The sequence below is a fragment of the Stegostoma tigrinum genome, chromosome 2, assembly GCF_030684315.1.
Source record: "Stegostoma tigrinum isolate sSteTig4 chromosome 2, sSteTig4.hap1, whole genome shotgun sequence".
NCBI classification, from domain to species: Eukaryota; Metazoa; Chordata; class Chondrichthyes; order Orectolobiformes; family Stegostomatidae; genus Stegostoma; species Stegostoma tigrinum.
In genome coordinates, this window is record NC_081355.1 from 148,169,118 (window position 1) to 148,184,751 (window position 15,634).

Sequence of the window (15,634 nt, forward strand, 5' to 3'; positions counted from 1 at the left end):
AGAATGGCCGTTTGAAAAAGGTAAAAGAAACAAGAGCTTGAGTATTCAAGATAACAAAGTGTGAAGCTGGATGAACACGACAGGCCAAGCAGCATCTCAGGAGCACAAAAGCTGACGTTTCGGGCCTAGACCCTTCATCAGAGCTTCAGTATTGTCAGCATTTATTGCCGTGTACTCATCAGGATAATTTGCAAGAATACAAATTCGTGGGAACAAAAACCAATGTTTATACGGTATGAGAGGGCAGCATTTGTTGGTTGGTAGGAAGCATTCACCACTTAATGCGATTGACAGCCAAATGCTGGATTTGTTTACATTTTAAATTTTAAACCGGACAGGCTGATTCTATCAAAGTATAACATCCAGTACTTGCAATTATAATATGCCTTTTGAATTCTGAGGACCACAGAATTACTTTTCTTGCAAGTACTGTTCTGCAAATGTTCACAAAAAGCAACCAAGAGGCGAATGATCATTTAACCTCTATTAATGGTGTTAGTTATGGTACATCATGAATTTAGTGAGGATTCTTTGATTAGCACCAAATTGCTGGAAAAACTCAGATAACAGTGTTGCGCTGAATGAACACAGCAGGCCAAGCAAGCAGTATCAGAGGAACAGGAAAGCTGACGTTTTGGGTCTGGACCCTTATTCAGGTCTAGGCGCAAAATGTCAGCTTTCCTGCTCCTCTGATGCTGCTTGGCCTGTTGTGTTCATTCAGCTCTACACCTTGTCTCAGATTCTCCAACATCTGCAGTTCCTACTATTGCTGGAAAAACTCAGCAGGTCTGGCAGCATTTGTGAGGCGAAATCAGAGACGACGCTTCAGGTCTAGGGACCCTTAGAACTGTTTTTTCAAATAATTTCTGAATCTGTTTCTGATTTCCAACATCCACAGTTCTTTCAGTTTAGTGCTTAATTAGTGCCACAGCTTCATTTATATTCAATACAATGAGCAGATTGAGCTCATGATCCTGACTTCGAGGTTAGGGCTTGGGCATGTTCTATTGACATATTTCCCCATTTCTATCCATTGCATGTCTTAAGTTAGCTGCGGCTGGAGACGGGCTGGTGGGCGACACTGCTAGAGTCCAGCGGGAGGGGGCGACGTTCCCGGAGTCCGGCGGGAGGGGGCGACGTTCCCGGAGTCGAGCGGGAGGGGGCGATGTTCCCGGAGTCCGGCGGGAGGGGCCGACGTTCCCGGAGTCGAGCGGGAGGGGGCGACGTTTCTGGAGTCCGGCCGGAGGCGGTAATGTTCCCGGAGTCCGGTGGGAGGCGGTAATGTTCCCGGAGTCCGGCGGGAGGGGCCGACGTTACCGGACTCCGGCGGGAGGGGGCGACGTTTCCGGAGGCGGTAATGTTCCCGGCGGGAGGTGGCGATGTTCCCGGAGTCCGGCTGGAGGCGGTAATGTTCCCGGAGTCCGGCGGGAGGCGGCGATGTTCCCAGAGTCCGGCTGGAGGCGGTAATGTTCCCGGAGTCCGGCTGGAGGCGGTAATGTTCCCGGACTCCGGCGGGAGGGGGCGACGTTTCCGGAGGCGGTAATGTTCCCGGCGCGAGGCGCCTATGTTCCCGGAGTCCGGCTGGAGGCGGCGATGTTCCCGGAGTCCGGCTGGAGGCGGTAATGTTCCCGGCGGGAGGCGGCGATGTTCCCGGAGTCCGGCTGGAGGCGGTAATGTTCCCGGAGTCCGGCGGGAGGCGGCGATGTTCCCGGAGTCCGGCCTTGGTCAGGGCAAAGCTGGAGGTTCGGAGCGTGCAGCACCGAGTCCGAGGATGGGAGGCTCTCAGAGCAGCGGCACCGAGGGCTACCACGTCTATGGGGTGGGTACAGGCTGGGGTCCGGGATACGACGAGGCCCCGGGCGGTGGTTGGAGCTCACTTGGGGGGGGCAGTCCCATTCCGTGTGTGGCCGGGGAGTCCAGTCCCATTCCGTGTGTGGCCGGGGAGTCCAGTCCCATTCCGTGTGTGGCCGGGGAGTCAGTCCCATTCCGTGTGTGGCCGGGGAGGCCTCCTGCCCGCCCGGGGCCCCTCTCCCGGGATCCAGGGCCGGGAAGGGGTGACCGAACTGCTCCCGGGATCTTGTTGCTGCCCCCAGTCAGAAACATAACGACACACCGAGACCTGCCCGCGTTAGTTAATCCCTTCACACTCGTTCCTTTCATGAGATTGCTTCCGCAACTCCTAAAGAAGCTTTCCTTTAATGCATTTTTCCTCCAAAATTAAACGAACTCCTGCTCCAGACTTGAATTCCTAAGTGTTGAGAAATAGCAAAGTTTCACTACGTTCTCGCAGACTGTACAATATTTTGCTAGTTATATGCACGGTGCTTAGGCATCAGGTTTGGGCTGAATTAAGATTTAAATATTATTTGTTTTGGTTGGATTTACGGTATTTCATAACTTTTCATAGGGGCGGCAGATGTACGGAAAGTTCCACTGTTGAGGTCCAGAGGTTTGCTGATGTGGCCCCTCTTTTTTAAAAAAAATGTTACGTTACGTCAGGTAACCATTGAGAAGTTTGGCTGTGTTTGTAAAATTTTAGAATCCTTAATTCAAGGTGAAACCAGAGAGTATCTGGAAATGTGCAGGCTAACTGTCACAGCCAGCATAGATTTCTTAAAGAACGTGTTAGGTTATGTTTGGAAACATATCATTGAGGTTTGTGGGTTTAGGTGAAATATAGTTAAGGGTTTGTGTGTGTTTCAGAACCCAGCCAGTACTACTACAACAGATGTCTCACAAGAGGTGTCATAGAAAATTTTGAGTGTGTATCAATGGAAATAAAGCATGTAGATAGAAAAATAGCAGCAATCAGTTCTTAAGAGTGATATGGGACTTGAAACATCATACCCCTTCACACTTTGTTGTCTACCCCTCCCTGTGTGCCCTTTCTGCTGAATTTCTCGCCGACACTGTTTTTATCTTACGTTTCCAGCATCAGCAGTTTTGATTTTAATTAACCAAATTAATAAATGGGTTTTTGCTTTGAGTGGAAAGACAGTGTCAGCAATGCATCAGAAAGTCAAACAGCTGAAGAAATTGATGCTGAGGATTAAACGTACAGTCCAATCAAGTCATACCCAATCACGATAATTTTAGGATACCTGATCGGCATGGATGTATTGGACCGAAGGTTCTGTTTCTGTGCTGTACAATAATAATCACGTTCAGTACTTGGAAAAGTGTAATTTGATCTTTGTCCAATGGGCTTGATTGCTACAAAGGAAATGCTTGCATTTATATCATGTTTTTCACCATCACTGGACAGATTAAAGTTTTTTGCAGCTAATGGAATACTCTATGGAATTATAGCTGTAGGAAGTGCAGCAACCAATTTGCACTCAGCAAACTCCCACAAATAGCTTGTTTGGTAGTCCCTTGGGATAAAGGTTTACTTTGCTTCTTCCACTTCAGAGTGGGACAATATGATCGTGTCTATAAAATCTGTTATGATTTGTCTTTTTGGCTGAGATGCACATATTGGCCAGGACTCTGGGAGAAAATCTCCTGGTGTTCTTTGAATAAGTACCATGGAATCTTTTGTATCTACCCAGCAGACAGACAGACACTCAGTTTTATGTCTTTTCTGAAAGATATCATCTTCGACGTGCAGCAGCTGCTCAGTACCGTACTGGAATGTCACCTCAACTTTTGCTCTAAAGTACGATTTGACCCTTGGAACCTAGTGACCAAGAAGTCAGTTAACAAAATTGATAACACCTCTGTCCAGTCATACCCTCTGCCAGAGTTTCTGTAGAATTTTGGGGCTCGGTGGGAGGACATCCTATTTGTATAAACAGGCAACCCTGTGCATCACTTACAGATCAAGACTGGTGCCTACCTGTGCATGGCTGCCAGAAACTCCAGTGACTGTTATTCAAATAAACTATTGACCTTGGTCAGGATGCGAATGCTGTAAATCAGGAGCGAAAACAAAGTTGCTGGAAGCTCAGCAGGTCTGGCAGCATATGTGAAGAAAAAAATCAGAGTTAACATTTTGGCCCCGGTGACCCTTCCTCAGAACTGACGGTAGCTGCATATAAACTGATGTTTTCCCATCAGTTCTGAGGAAAGGTCATTGGACCTTAAATATTAACTCTGATTTTTTTCCTCACAAATGCCAGACCAGCTGAGTTAGCAGCAACTTCTGTTTTTGTCCATTCTGATTTGTTCTTCTTGAGTTCTCCGTTCAAAGGTCAGTCCAACACACAACATCGCAACCTCCACCATATGTAGAGCACGGAAGCACATTGTGAATCCACTTCAGCCAGAACTGGGATTGAAACCCGTACTGTAGGCACTAATCCAATCAATCTGGCTCTCCAACCAAGTGGCCTTCCAAGCTTTAGACCATATATCTGAGACCATGCCTGCCAGAAAGCTGGCTTCCACCTCTGTAACATTGACTGACTTTGTCCCTGACGCAGCTTATCTGCTTCGTCCTCATCTCTGTTCATTCCACTTGACTAATCTGACATATTGTAGGCTAGTGTCCCGCATCATACTTCTTGTAAGCTGAATGTCAACTATACTCAGCTATCTGTTCTTCTAGCCTGCACTAACTCCTGTTCACAGATCACCCCTGTTCTTGCTGATCAACGCTCATAGAATCCTTACAGTGTGGAAGCAGGCCACTTGGCTCATTGAATCCACACTAACCTTCTGAAGAGCATCCCACCCAGACCCACAACCCCTACCTCATCTCTGTACCTCTGCTTTTCCCATGGCTAATCCACCTAAACTGTGTGTCTTTGGACTGTGGAGGAGATTTAAATGTGGGAACCAGCCACCCTGTATACACTGCAAACAAGTGAAATCATTCAGAAAAGGAAGACAGAGAAAGAGTGTTCTGATCAGCAAAAGAATCATCTCAACTGTCCTGAGAACAGTGACCACTGAATTGTTTTTATTTATACATGAGATACAGATTTTTATCCCATCCCTACACATCTAAAAAGTAGCAGTGAGCTGCTTTCTTGAATGCTGTAATGCACTTGGTGAAGGTGCACCCACAGTGACATTAGAATGGGAGTTCCAGGATTTTGACCCAAGAAACTGAAGGAATAAACAATGTATTTCCAAGTCCGTTTGGAGAGTTACTTGGAGGTGGGTGTTCCCATGTGTCTGTTGGCCTTGTCCTCGAGAGGATAGTGGTCATAGGTTTGAAAAGTGCTGTTAAAGGAGCCTTTGTGAATTTCTACACTGTATCTACATGTTGCTGCATTCAGACACAAACTGTTTTCATATCTGAGGAGTCAAACATGGACTGAACATGGTGTGATCATAAGTGAAAATCCTCACTTCTGACCTTATGATAGAAAGAAAGCAATGATAATGCAGCTGAAAATGGTTGGGCCAAGGGCACTATTCTAAGGAATTCTTGCAGTGATGACCAGAGACTGAGATTAATGACTTCCAACAGTCAGATGTATCTTCCTGATGCTTGATATGACATCAATCAGCAGAGAATTTTGTGGATTCTAGTTGCGTGGGCTCAATGCCACAATCAGTCAAATGATGTCTTAAATGTTGAAATAGTGTGCCTCACTTCTGAAAGCAAACTCATGCCTGCATGTTTGGATCAAAACTGCAGTGAGGCCTAGAGGACAGTGGCCCTGTTGGAACCCAACTGAACATCAATGAGCAAATGCTGTTTGAAAACACTGTCAATGACCCCTTCCGTCACATTGCTGATGATCAAGGATAGATAGATGGAGCAGCAGTTGGCCGAATTGGATTTGTCCTGATTTTAGTGAACAGGAGCTACCTGGAGGATTTTCCACATTGTTGGGTAGATGCAGGTGTTGTCCCTGTTCTGGAAAAGCTTGACCAGACAAGTTCTGGAGCGCAGGCCCTATAACTGGAATGTTATCAGGACCCATAGCTTTTGTTGTATCCATTGCCTTCAGCTGTTTCCTCAGGTCATGTGGATTGAATCGAAATGACATGCTGACATCTGTGTTGCGGACAAACTCAAAATGAGGCCAAGTGGATCACCAACTTGACCTTACCGTCTGCAGGAGTTTGTGAATGTTTTGGACTTGTCTTGTATTGATGTGCTGTGTAACCCCATCGTTGAGGATGAGGAACAGTTAGATGTGTTTGTTTCTAAATTGTTCATCACCGTTTAAGGATTTGTAGGACTGCAGTGCTTAGGTTTCATCATTGTCTATAGGTTTGCTGATCTCTGTCTATCACATGCCTCTTCCACTGTTTAGCATATGTACACTCATATTGTAACTCTCTCAGGTCTGCACCTGGCTTTAGGTATGCATGGTGCTGCATCTAACATGCTTTCCTGGACTTTGTGTTTCTTTGACTGTAGGCATAAGAAAGATATATCAGAATAAGGTGTAGATGAAGGGAGCTTTGGAGCAGAGCAATTTATTATCCCATGTACATTTATTATCCCTTTTGCTAAGATCTACTGGATACATGCACCAAAGAAAATGGTGAGTCCAGTATGCTAGGTACCGCTGCTGAGACGATACATATTATCCTTGAATGGGATGTAACACAGGTAGATACCACTGCTAAGTTAAAAGAATTAAATCGTAAGAATTAGGTTTATTGTCACCTACTCAAGTACAGAAAAACAGTGAAAAATTTACAACATCGCTCCACAGGGCACTATCTTAAGTACAAATCTGAGGTACGAAATAGAGAAGTAAAGAAAAAAGATTACATTACCTTACAGCTAGTCACAGTGTAAGTTAGAAAAATAAGAACTAAAATTAAAAAGATAAACATTACAAACTTTCTATAAAGGGCTTGCAGTAGATCAATGCAGCAGGCTTCTACATGTGGAGAGATAGTAGGAACTGCAGATGCTGGACAATCTGAGATAACGAGGTATAGAGCTGGAGGAACACAGCAGTCCAAGCAGCATCAGAGGAGCAGGAAGGCTGACGTTTCAGGTCAAGACCCTTTTTTTCTCTGAAGAATGCTTCAACGTGTGGTCTGCCCGTGCTCACAACCACTAATCACCTGGGTATTTAAGTGGACTAAATCGGTTGATAGAGTAGGCAGAGAGAAGCTGTTTTTTCTGGTAAGTCCAGAATAAAGGCATAATTTTAAAATTAGAGTTAGACCCCTGTTAAGAAGTACTTGTTTGCACAAGGAGAGTGAAAAATTGGCACTGTATTCCCCTACCTCACAACCTCCTTTAAAAAAAGAACCTGTCGAGCTTTCGAGTAATTGAAAATTTCAAAGCTGATCAATAGATTTTTATCATGGCTAGGTGTCAAGGGATACAGAAGCAAGGTGGATAGATGGTGCAGATCGGCTATGACACAGTTGGGTATTGGTTTACCAGGTTTGAGGGGCTAAATTACCTTTTTCTTATCTGAGATGTGCAGTTGTCACCTCAGTCTTGAGCGTTGATTTATTCTGGCATTTTTTTTTCAGAATAGATAAAAGAGAAGCAGTAGTTGTAACACATTTTGATTTTCAGAAGACATTTGAAAATACAGTCCATTTTAGGCTTCCTAATAAGATCCGAGCCCATGGCATTGGCGATAGTATATTAAAGTGGATAGCGGCTTAGCTAACTGATTGAAGAGATTTGGGATAAGGGTGACATTTTCAGGATGGCAAATTCTAATTAATGGTGTGCCATGGATTATTGCTATGGTCACAATTATATGCAATCTATATTAATGACTTGGATGAGGAACAAAAATTGGTAGGAAGGCAAGTGGTGAGAATGGCACAATTAGTCTGCAGAGGGATATGGACAGAATTAGAAACTGCACAAAAACTTAGCAGATGGAATATAATGTGAGGTTATGCACTTCGGAAGGAAGAGGAACTAAACATTATTTAAATGGACAAAGCGTGCTGGAAGCTATGGAACAGAGCGGTTTTGGAGTATAAGTTGCAAAAACCTAGCATCCAAGTTCTGTAATAGGGAAGGCAAATGGAATGTTGTCCCTTATTTCAGAGGGAATGGAGTATAAATGTATATCCCTGAGGGAGGTCTCAGTAAATGTATACAAGGCACTAGAAAAACCACAGCTGCAATACTGTGAACAGTTTTGACGCCCTTATCTCAGGAAAGGAATACTGGCAGCGGACGAAGTCCACAGGAGGTTCACTCGACTAATACCAGGCCTGGAGGAATTTTCTCATGAGGGAAAGTTCAGTAGATTGTGCTTGATGCTCATTATATTATATAAGATAGAGAAGCAACTTTATTGAAATATACAAGTTTTCTTTGGGGCTTGACAAGGTAGATTCATAAAGATGGTTTACTCCTACCCGAGAGTCCCAAGATTCGAGGGCATAATCCTAGAATAAGGGGTTGTGCATTTAAGACACAGATATGGAAGAATTCCCACTCTGTGGGAAATAAATCTATGGAATTCTTTACCAAGGGTTGCAGAGGCTGTGTTGTTGAAAATATTCAAGGCTGAGGTAGACATTTTTAATCATTAAGGGAATCAAGGGTGGACCAAGGCAGGAACGTTTAGTTGGGGATTATCAGATCAGTCATGATCTTATTGAATGGCAGAGCAGACTTGTTGGGCTGAATGGCCTGCTTCTGCTCCTTTGTCTTTAGGTCTTATGCCATTGTGCATTTTTACTGATTTACATTTTACTAGGATGTTGCCTGGTATTGGAGGGAAGGTCTTACCAGGAAAGGCTGAGGGACTTGACGCTGTTTTCATTAGAGAGAAGAAGGTTGAGAGGTGACTTAATTGAAACACATAAAATAATCAGAGGGTTAGATAGGGTGGATAGGGAGAGCCTTTTTCCTAGGATGGTGATGGCGAGCACGAGGGGGCATAGCTTTAAATTGAGGGGTGAAAGATACAGGACAGATGTCAGAGGTAGTTCCTTTACTCAGAGAGTAGTAAGGGAATGGAACGCTTTGCCTGCAACGGTAGTAGATTCGCCAACTTTAGGTACATTTAAGTCGTCATTGGATAAGCATATGGACGTACGTGGAATAATGTAGGTTAGACGGGCTTGAGATTGGTATGACAGGTCGGCACAACATTCAGGGCCGAAGGGCCTGTACTGTGCTGTAATGTTCTATGAAGAACTAAATAGATGTTTATTACATCTGATTGAGGGTTGTCCTAATTGGTGATCAGAAGTGAGTGTTCAGGGAGCAGATGATTGTCACACCTTTCTTATGTTTGAACTTGCTTCAGAGGTCTTCGTATGGTGCAGTGGTGGTGACCCTTCCATGGACCAGGGAGGCCCAGGTTCAAGTCCCAGCAGCTCTAGAGATGTGTAATAAATCTCTGAACAAGTAGATTAGAAAAATAGGTTAATAGGAAAAATAGGTAGATAAGAAATTAAATTTTCTTCATCAACTTCTCGTGGAACTAGTATGTAAGGTGGTGTGGAAATGGTACATGAGTTCAGGTGCAACACACACACATTTTTCCTCCAGTTCCCTCACGTGCACACATTTGAACTGGTAGTTGCATTCACTATAAGACTTTGAGAGCATTTCTGGGCTGAGGTCAAGCTTTTCCTTTCTTGTTGATGTCAGAAAAGCTCCGATGGTAGAAGGTTTTAATTGGAAATAGAGAAATTATCCCTTAAATTTGTATTTTCTCAATTCTGCTTCTTTCACTTCCAGGCCAGCATGTGATTTTGGACATGTTGCGGCAATGTGCATATGGTAATGTTGGTGGATAATGCACATAATTTGTGTAGATTGCGGCAAACAGGCACTTTTCCTGAGATTTCTTTGTTACACTACAAATCATGACGCTGTATAACTAGAGATTCAGGCTGTAAAGGTGAGTTCTGAAGTGAGGAAAATGTGAGCTTGGAGGCTGACTAGTTGTTTTAAATTTGTTAAGCTATTTAGTGGGGGTCATTTCTTCATCTCTAAGTCAAGATTCTAGAACTGTCTCAGAGATAATGGGAACTGCAGATGCTGGAGATTCCAAGATAATAAAATGTGAGGCTGGATGAACACAGCAGGCCAAGCAGCATCTCAGGAGCACAAAAGCTGACGTTTCGGGCCTAGACCCTTCATCTATGATGAAGGGTCTAGGCCCGAAACGTCAGCTTTTGTGCTCCTGAGATGCTGCTTGGCCTGCTGTGTTCATCCAGCCTCACATTTTATTATATTCTAGAACTGTCTACCCAGTTACACTCTGGGAACACTTTGTGTACATGTCTTCAGTGGTTCATGAAGGTAGCAGGAAGCTCAGACAGGGCAATAAAACTCTTGCCTTGTCAGTGACATCAGTGCTCTGTCATGAATTTTTAAAAAGACACCTAAGATTTATAGAGAAACAATGCTCAAATGATCTATGTTATAGTTGGTCCCAGGATAACATACTGAAGTCGCATTTTGTTGTGGAATTTTTAATGTTTTTATCATTTCTCATTGCAGATACAAGATAACTCCCCAGCACAGATTGCAGGTTTGGAGCCGTTCTTTGACTTCATTCTTGCCATAGGAAATACCAGGCTGGTAAGTCTCGTTGGTGTAAGAGATATTTACAGACACTTAAACCCTGACAATTTATCCGTGATATCTCTAGGCATATTGAATGAACCACACTTTGGGTAGCACACTTGGGTGGCACAGTGGCTCAGTGGTTAGCACTGCTGCCTCACAGCATCAGGGACCCGGGTTCAATTCCATCCCTCAGGCGACTGTCTGTGTGGAGTTTGCGCATTCTCCCCGTGTCTGCGTGGGTTTCATCCGGGTGCTCCAGTTTCCACCCACAGTCCAAAGATGTGCAGGTTAGGTAAATTGGCCATGCTAAAATGCCTGTAGTGTTTAGGGATGTGTAGATTAGGTCGATTACAGGGGAATGGGCCTGGGTGGGATGCTCTGAGGTTCAGTGTGGACTTGTTGGGCCGAGTGGCCTGTTTTCACACTGTAGGGATTCTATGATTCTATTTCTATCCAGTATTCATTCAAAGCTGTCTTGAGTGCCTCAATTGAACTTGCTTCCACTACATTTCCAGGCAGTAGATTCCAGACCCTAACAACTTGCTGAGTGAAAAAGTATTCTCTCATTTCTCAGTAATCTTTGATGTGTCATCTATGTTATCAGCTCATCTATAGTTTACTGTAGAAATCCAGTGCAACTTTTTAATTAATCAACTTAAAAGTGGTTTAAAAACATTTTACTTTCCAGAACAAGGACAATGACACTTTTAAGGACCTGCTGGTTGTCAACGTGGAGAAACCAGTGAAGCTGGAAGTGTACAACATGAAAGCTGCAAGGATTCGGGAGGTGGAAGTCATCCCCAATAACATGTGGGGTGGTCAGGGTCTACTGGGCGCTAGTGTTCGCTTCTGCAGTTTTGAAGGTGCCCATGAACACATTTGGCGAGTGCTAGTGAGTATTTATGAACAATAAATGCTGGACCAGCAAACTGTTGAAGAGGCACTTCAAGTAGGACCCATAGAGTGAAGTCAATGAAGTAAATTGTTATAAACCATATAGATTTTTAAGACACCTTTAATAAGGAATGATTATTGATGCATTGACTGTTCCATTGCTCTCTTGGCTGTGTCCCACCTTTCACTTATACTTGAGCTTCCTGAAACTCTGCTGTCCATTGTCAGATCCAAGACCATCATAGTCTTCAACTTTTGTGCTCACTGACAACAGTTCACAAGCTAACAATGACTCCAAAATTATGCACTGAATGCTCACCTCTTTCGATGGCCTCACCCTTTCCCTATCTTTGGGATGACATGTGGCCTGCTGAAACTCTGCATTCCTCCATTGTGGCCTTTTCTGTACCACTGACAGTCTTTCACCTCACCATTACTAACTGAGCTGTTGAGTTATCTAGTCTGATCTCTGAAATTCCTTCCCAGTAGGGAAGATGGTGGCTTAGTGACAATGTCACAGGACTTGTGATCCAGAGAGCCATGTTAATGCCCTGGGGTCACAAGTTCAAACATTGGAATTTATATCTAATTAATGGCTGGTACAATTACAACGTTTAAAAGGCATCTGGATGGGTGTATGAATAGGAACGGTTTAGAGGGATACGAACCAAATGCTGGCAAATGGGACTAGATTAATTTAGGATATCTGGCTTTCATGGACAAGTTGGACCGAAGGGTGTGCTTCTGTTCTGTACAACTCTTTAACTAATCTATAACTATAACTTCAGAAATTTGGAATATAAAACTAATCTCAGATACAGTCACTGTTACAGCTAATATCATTTGTAAGATTTATTTCCTTTACTAATGTCCTTTATGGAGAATTTGCCATCCTTAGCAGTTCTGCCCTACGTAAGATTCCAGAACTACCATGATGTGATCTCTTAACTGTCCTGTGATGTGACCCTAGAAAAGCACTCAGTCCAAGGAGAATTCAGGATGGACAACAAATGCTGACCTTGCAGCAATTCCCACATCCTATAAAGGAATATCATGCATAATAATAGTAGTAGTAAAAATCATGCAGCTGATAACAAGAACATATGACAACAAATAATGCTTAACAACTTTCAGCACTAATGATTATATTATAGATTACCATAGATTCACACAGAGGGTGCTGAGAGCCTGGATTGTGCAACCAGATGAGGTGGTGGAAGCAAACACGGTAGTAGCATTCAGGAAGGACCTGAGCGAATATGTGAATAGGAAGGGAATAGAGGGGTACTGATCCTGTAAGTGAAGACAGTTTTCATATGCAAGGACAAAATGTGTTGGTGCAGGCGTGGAGGGCCAAAGGGCCTGTTTGGATGCTGTATTGTTCTTTGTTATATGCTGGTCAATAATCCTTGAGAGACCCTCCAAAGACTTGCGTTGACTATACGCTAAGAATGAAGGTGAGCCCCGATCTGAGTGGTTACCATTTTGTAATGTCAGCTGCCACACTTTTTTAAAAAAATTTATTCATGGGATAAGGGTGTCACTGGCTAGGCAGCATTTATTGCCATCCCAAATTGCCCAAGGGCAGCTAAGAGTCAACTGCATTGCTGGGGTCGGGAGTCACATGTAGGCTTGACCAAGTAATGATGGCAGTTTCCTTCCCTACAGGACATTAGTGAACCAGATGGGATTTTCCAAAAACTGACAATGGATTCACAGTCATCATTAGAATCTTAATTCCACATACTTATTGGATTCAAATTCCACCGTCTGCCACAGCAGGATTTGAACCCAGGTCCCCAGAATGTTATCTGTCCCGTGATAATACCGCTAGGCCATTGCCTCAATATTAAACTCTTGTGCATCTTTGCAATACACAAGTCACCTGTAAGTAAAACATGTATTTGTGCAGAGGTAATGTGAGGCTTGATTACAATTGCATGACCTGGCTAAAAAGTGGTGTTCACTTGCGTGTCACATTTACGCAAAAACGTGAATTTTTTCGGCCCACAAAGTTAGGTTTTTTTATATGCAGGTTGACTAAAATGCTGCAACTTACAGGAGTAGTCCAGTGGATCAGTGTGTCCCTTCATGAATCTTTGAGTGTATTATCATCAATATAGCTTATTAAAAAGGAAATTCAATTGAGTATCATTGCTGCAATCCTTGAGTTATGAGGCTGAGTTATGTCTTTATTTTTCTGTGTATTTCTTCATGCAGCATCACCAGTGCTCTACACCATCACATTGTTTCTGTTCTCACTTAACAGGATGTTGAACCAAATTCTCCAGCAGCCATGGCGGGTCTCAAGCCACAAACTGATTACATCATAGGCGCAGATCAAGTGTTGCAAGAGGTAATGAACTCTTAGGATACATCTATGCGCTAGTCTGAACTGGTAGCTGTGGTTAGGCTTCCAGGCGAGCTGTAATGTACTTGCATTCTTGGCTCACACCTGACCAGAAATCTTAAGCCCTCCTGCTAGAGAGTGACAGATTTGCTTATATGCTGCACCAATGCAGACACTGGATATCTCTGAAGTTGAATCAGGGGAACAGGAAATGGCATTTATTTGCTCAGCAAGACCCCATAAGATTTAATGCAAGAAATCGTGAGACAATCTATTGTGTTGTTGGCTGGGGCACAAATATTCAAGCAGAAACCTGTAGGTTGCTTGGGATCTTTAGCGTCCACCTGAGAGGGTAGACAGGGCCTTCTTTTAGTGTCTTCTGCAAGACAGCACCTCTGATTGTGCAGCACCCACTCATTACTGTAGTGACCTGTCAGCATAGATTATACGCTCAAGTTTCTGGAGCGGAACGTGAAGGGAGTGTATTAGCACCAGATTCCATTTGATGTTTGAGTTAAATATGGCCCAGGGTGGGTCGAGGATTTTTGTCTGCCATTATCACTAATGGAAATATATAGGCTAATATTGGACCCTGGAATTCTGCGTCAGCTCAGAAGCTTTTTTCTTCAACAAATCTAGCCTTTTCTGAAACACATGCAACCTAGTTTCTATAAACTACCTTTCACTTAGTTAACTTGTTTAAAAAGCTCCTTGCTGTTAGCAGCTGAGAATTAATTGTTTCACTGTTTGCAGGTTTAACTGCTTAGCTCCTAGATGCCTTGTCTAAATTATTTTGGAACTGAATACACGAACAGCTAGGATGAGAGGGAACAACAGCTCTTCTCTTTCAACAGCCACTAACTCCTGCAGGAATCCCAGTGGTTGTAGAATTGCAGAGTCCCACAGACTTTTTTTTATTATTATTAATTCACATCATTAACAAGGCCAGCATTTATTGCCCATCCCTAATTGCCCTGGAAAAGGTGTTGGTGTGCTCCCTTCTTGAACCATTGCCTCCTGTATAGGGGGAGGTACACCCACAATGCGGTTGGGAAGGGAGTGCCAGTATTTTGATCCAGAGAAAGTGAAGGAATGTTTATATAATGCCATATGAGGATTAGGTATGGCTTGGATACCTGCTTTTACATCTGCTTCAGATGTTCTCTAGCTTAACACAAGTGTCTAACGTCTTATTTGTTAGGTCAAAATCATGGAACTTCTGCTAGCAGCACTGCGAAAGTACTTTCACCACGTAGAATGCAAGGGTTCAAAGACACAGTTTACCACCTCTTTCTTGACGGCAGGTGGAGGACGAATAGTACTTGCTAGCCTTGCTCATGATGCCTACATTCTGTGAATGAATAACTATTTGTCACCCAACTGTTGTACTCCAGAAACCACTTCTTTCCTGTCATGTTTATATATTATCTCAAAAGAATTCATCAACTTTTTTGTGAGTTGACCTGCGTGGGAAAGTAATTTTTCATTGAGGTTTTTTGTGTTTTAAAAAATGGAACAAGTGGGAAAGGTTATGTTTTTAAAAAGAAATGCATCTTTCTTTAACAAGACTGAAGATTTTTTCAACCTGATTGAAGCCTATGAAGGAAAGCCCCTGAAACTAATGGTTTACAGCAGTGAGACGGATGCCATCCGAGAAGTCGTTGTTACACCCAATGGAGCCTGGGGGGGAGAAGGAAGGTACGTGTTAGTTGACATATTAATAAGCTATTATATTATGTGAAGCACCTGTGAGAATCAACTCATTTTGACATGCTATGACACATGTCCAGGGCAGATCTTTCATCCCAGAAGTTGGGTCACGACCAGTGTGCCACAAGACACTTAAATGTCATTTTAAATGTGTGACCTTCTGATCTGGAATCAGATGGGCTACCATTGCAAATAAAGCCCATGCTGTATGTTCCCTGTGCCCTTTGATTCCCTTGTGAATGACAAATCTG

General features: G+C 43.4%; 1 protein-coding gene across 1 annotated transcript in view; it reads left to right on the forward strand.

Annotated features, from left to right (window-relative positions):
* Positions 1–1,450: 1,450 nt before the first annotated feature.
* LOC125463514 (Golgi reassembly-stacking protein 1-like) overlaps positions 1,451–15,634 on the forward strand; it is a 28,489-nt gene continuing 14,305 nt past the window's right edge. Inside the window, exons 1-5 of the mRNA XM_048554840.2 lie at positions 1,451–1,819; positions 10,361–10,441; positions 11,118–11,321; positions 13,593–13,679; positions 15,241–15,371. Of these exons, the coding sequence (XP_048410797.2) occupies positions 1,565–1,819; positions 10,361–10,441; positions 11,118–11,321; positions 13,593–13,679; positions 15,241–15,371 (758 nt within the window). The 5' untranslated portion in view covers positions 1,451–1,564. The remainder of the gene's footprint in view (positions 1,820–10,360; positions 10,442–11,117; positions 11,322–13,592; positions 13,680–15,240; positions 15,372–15,634) is intronic.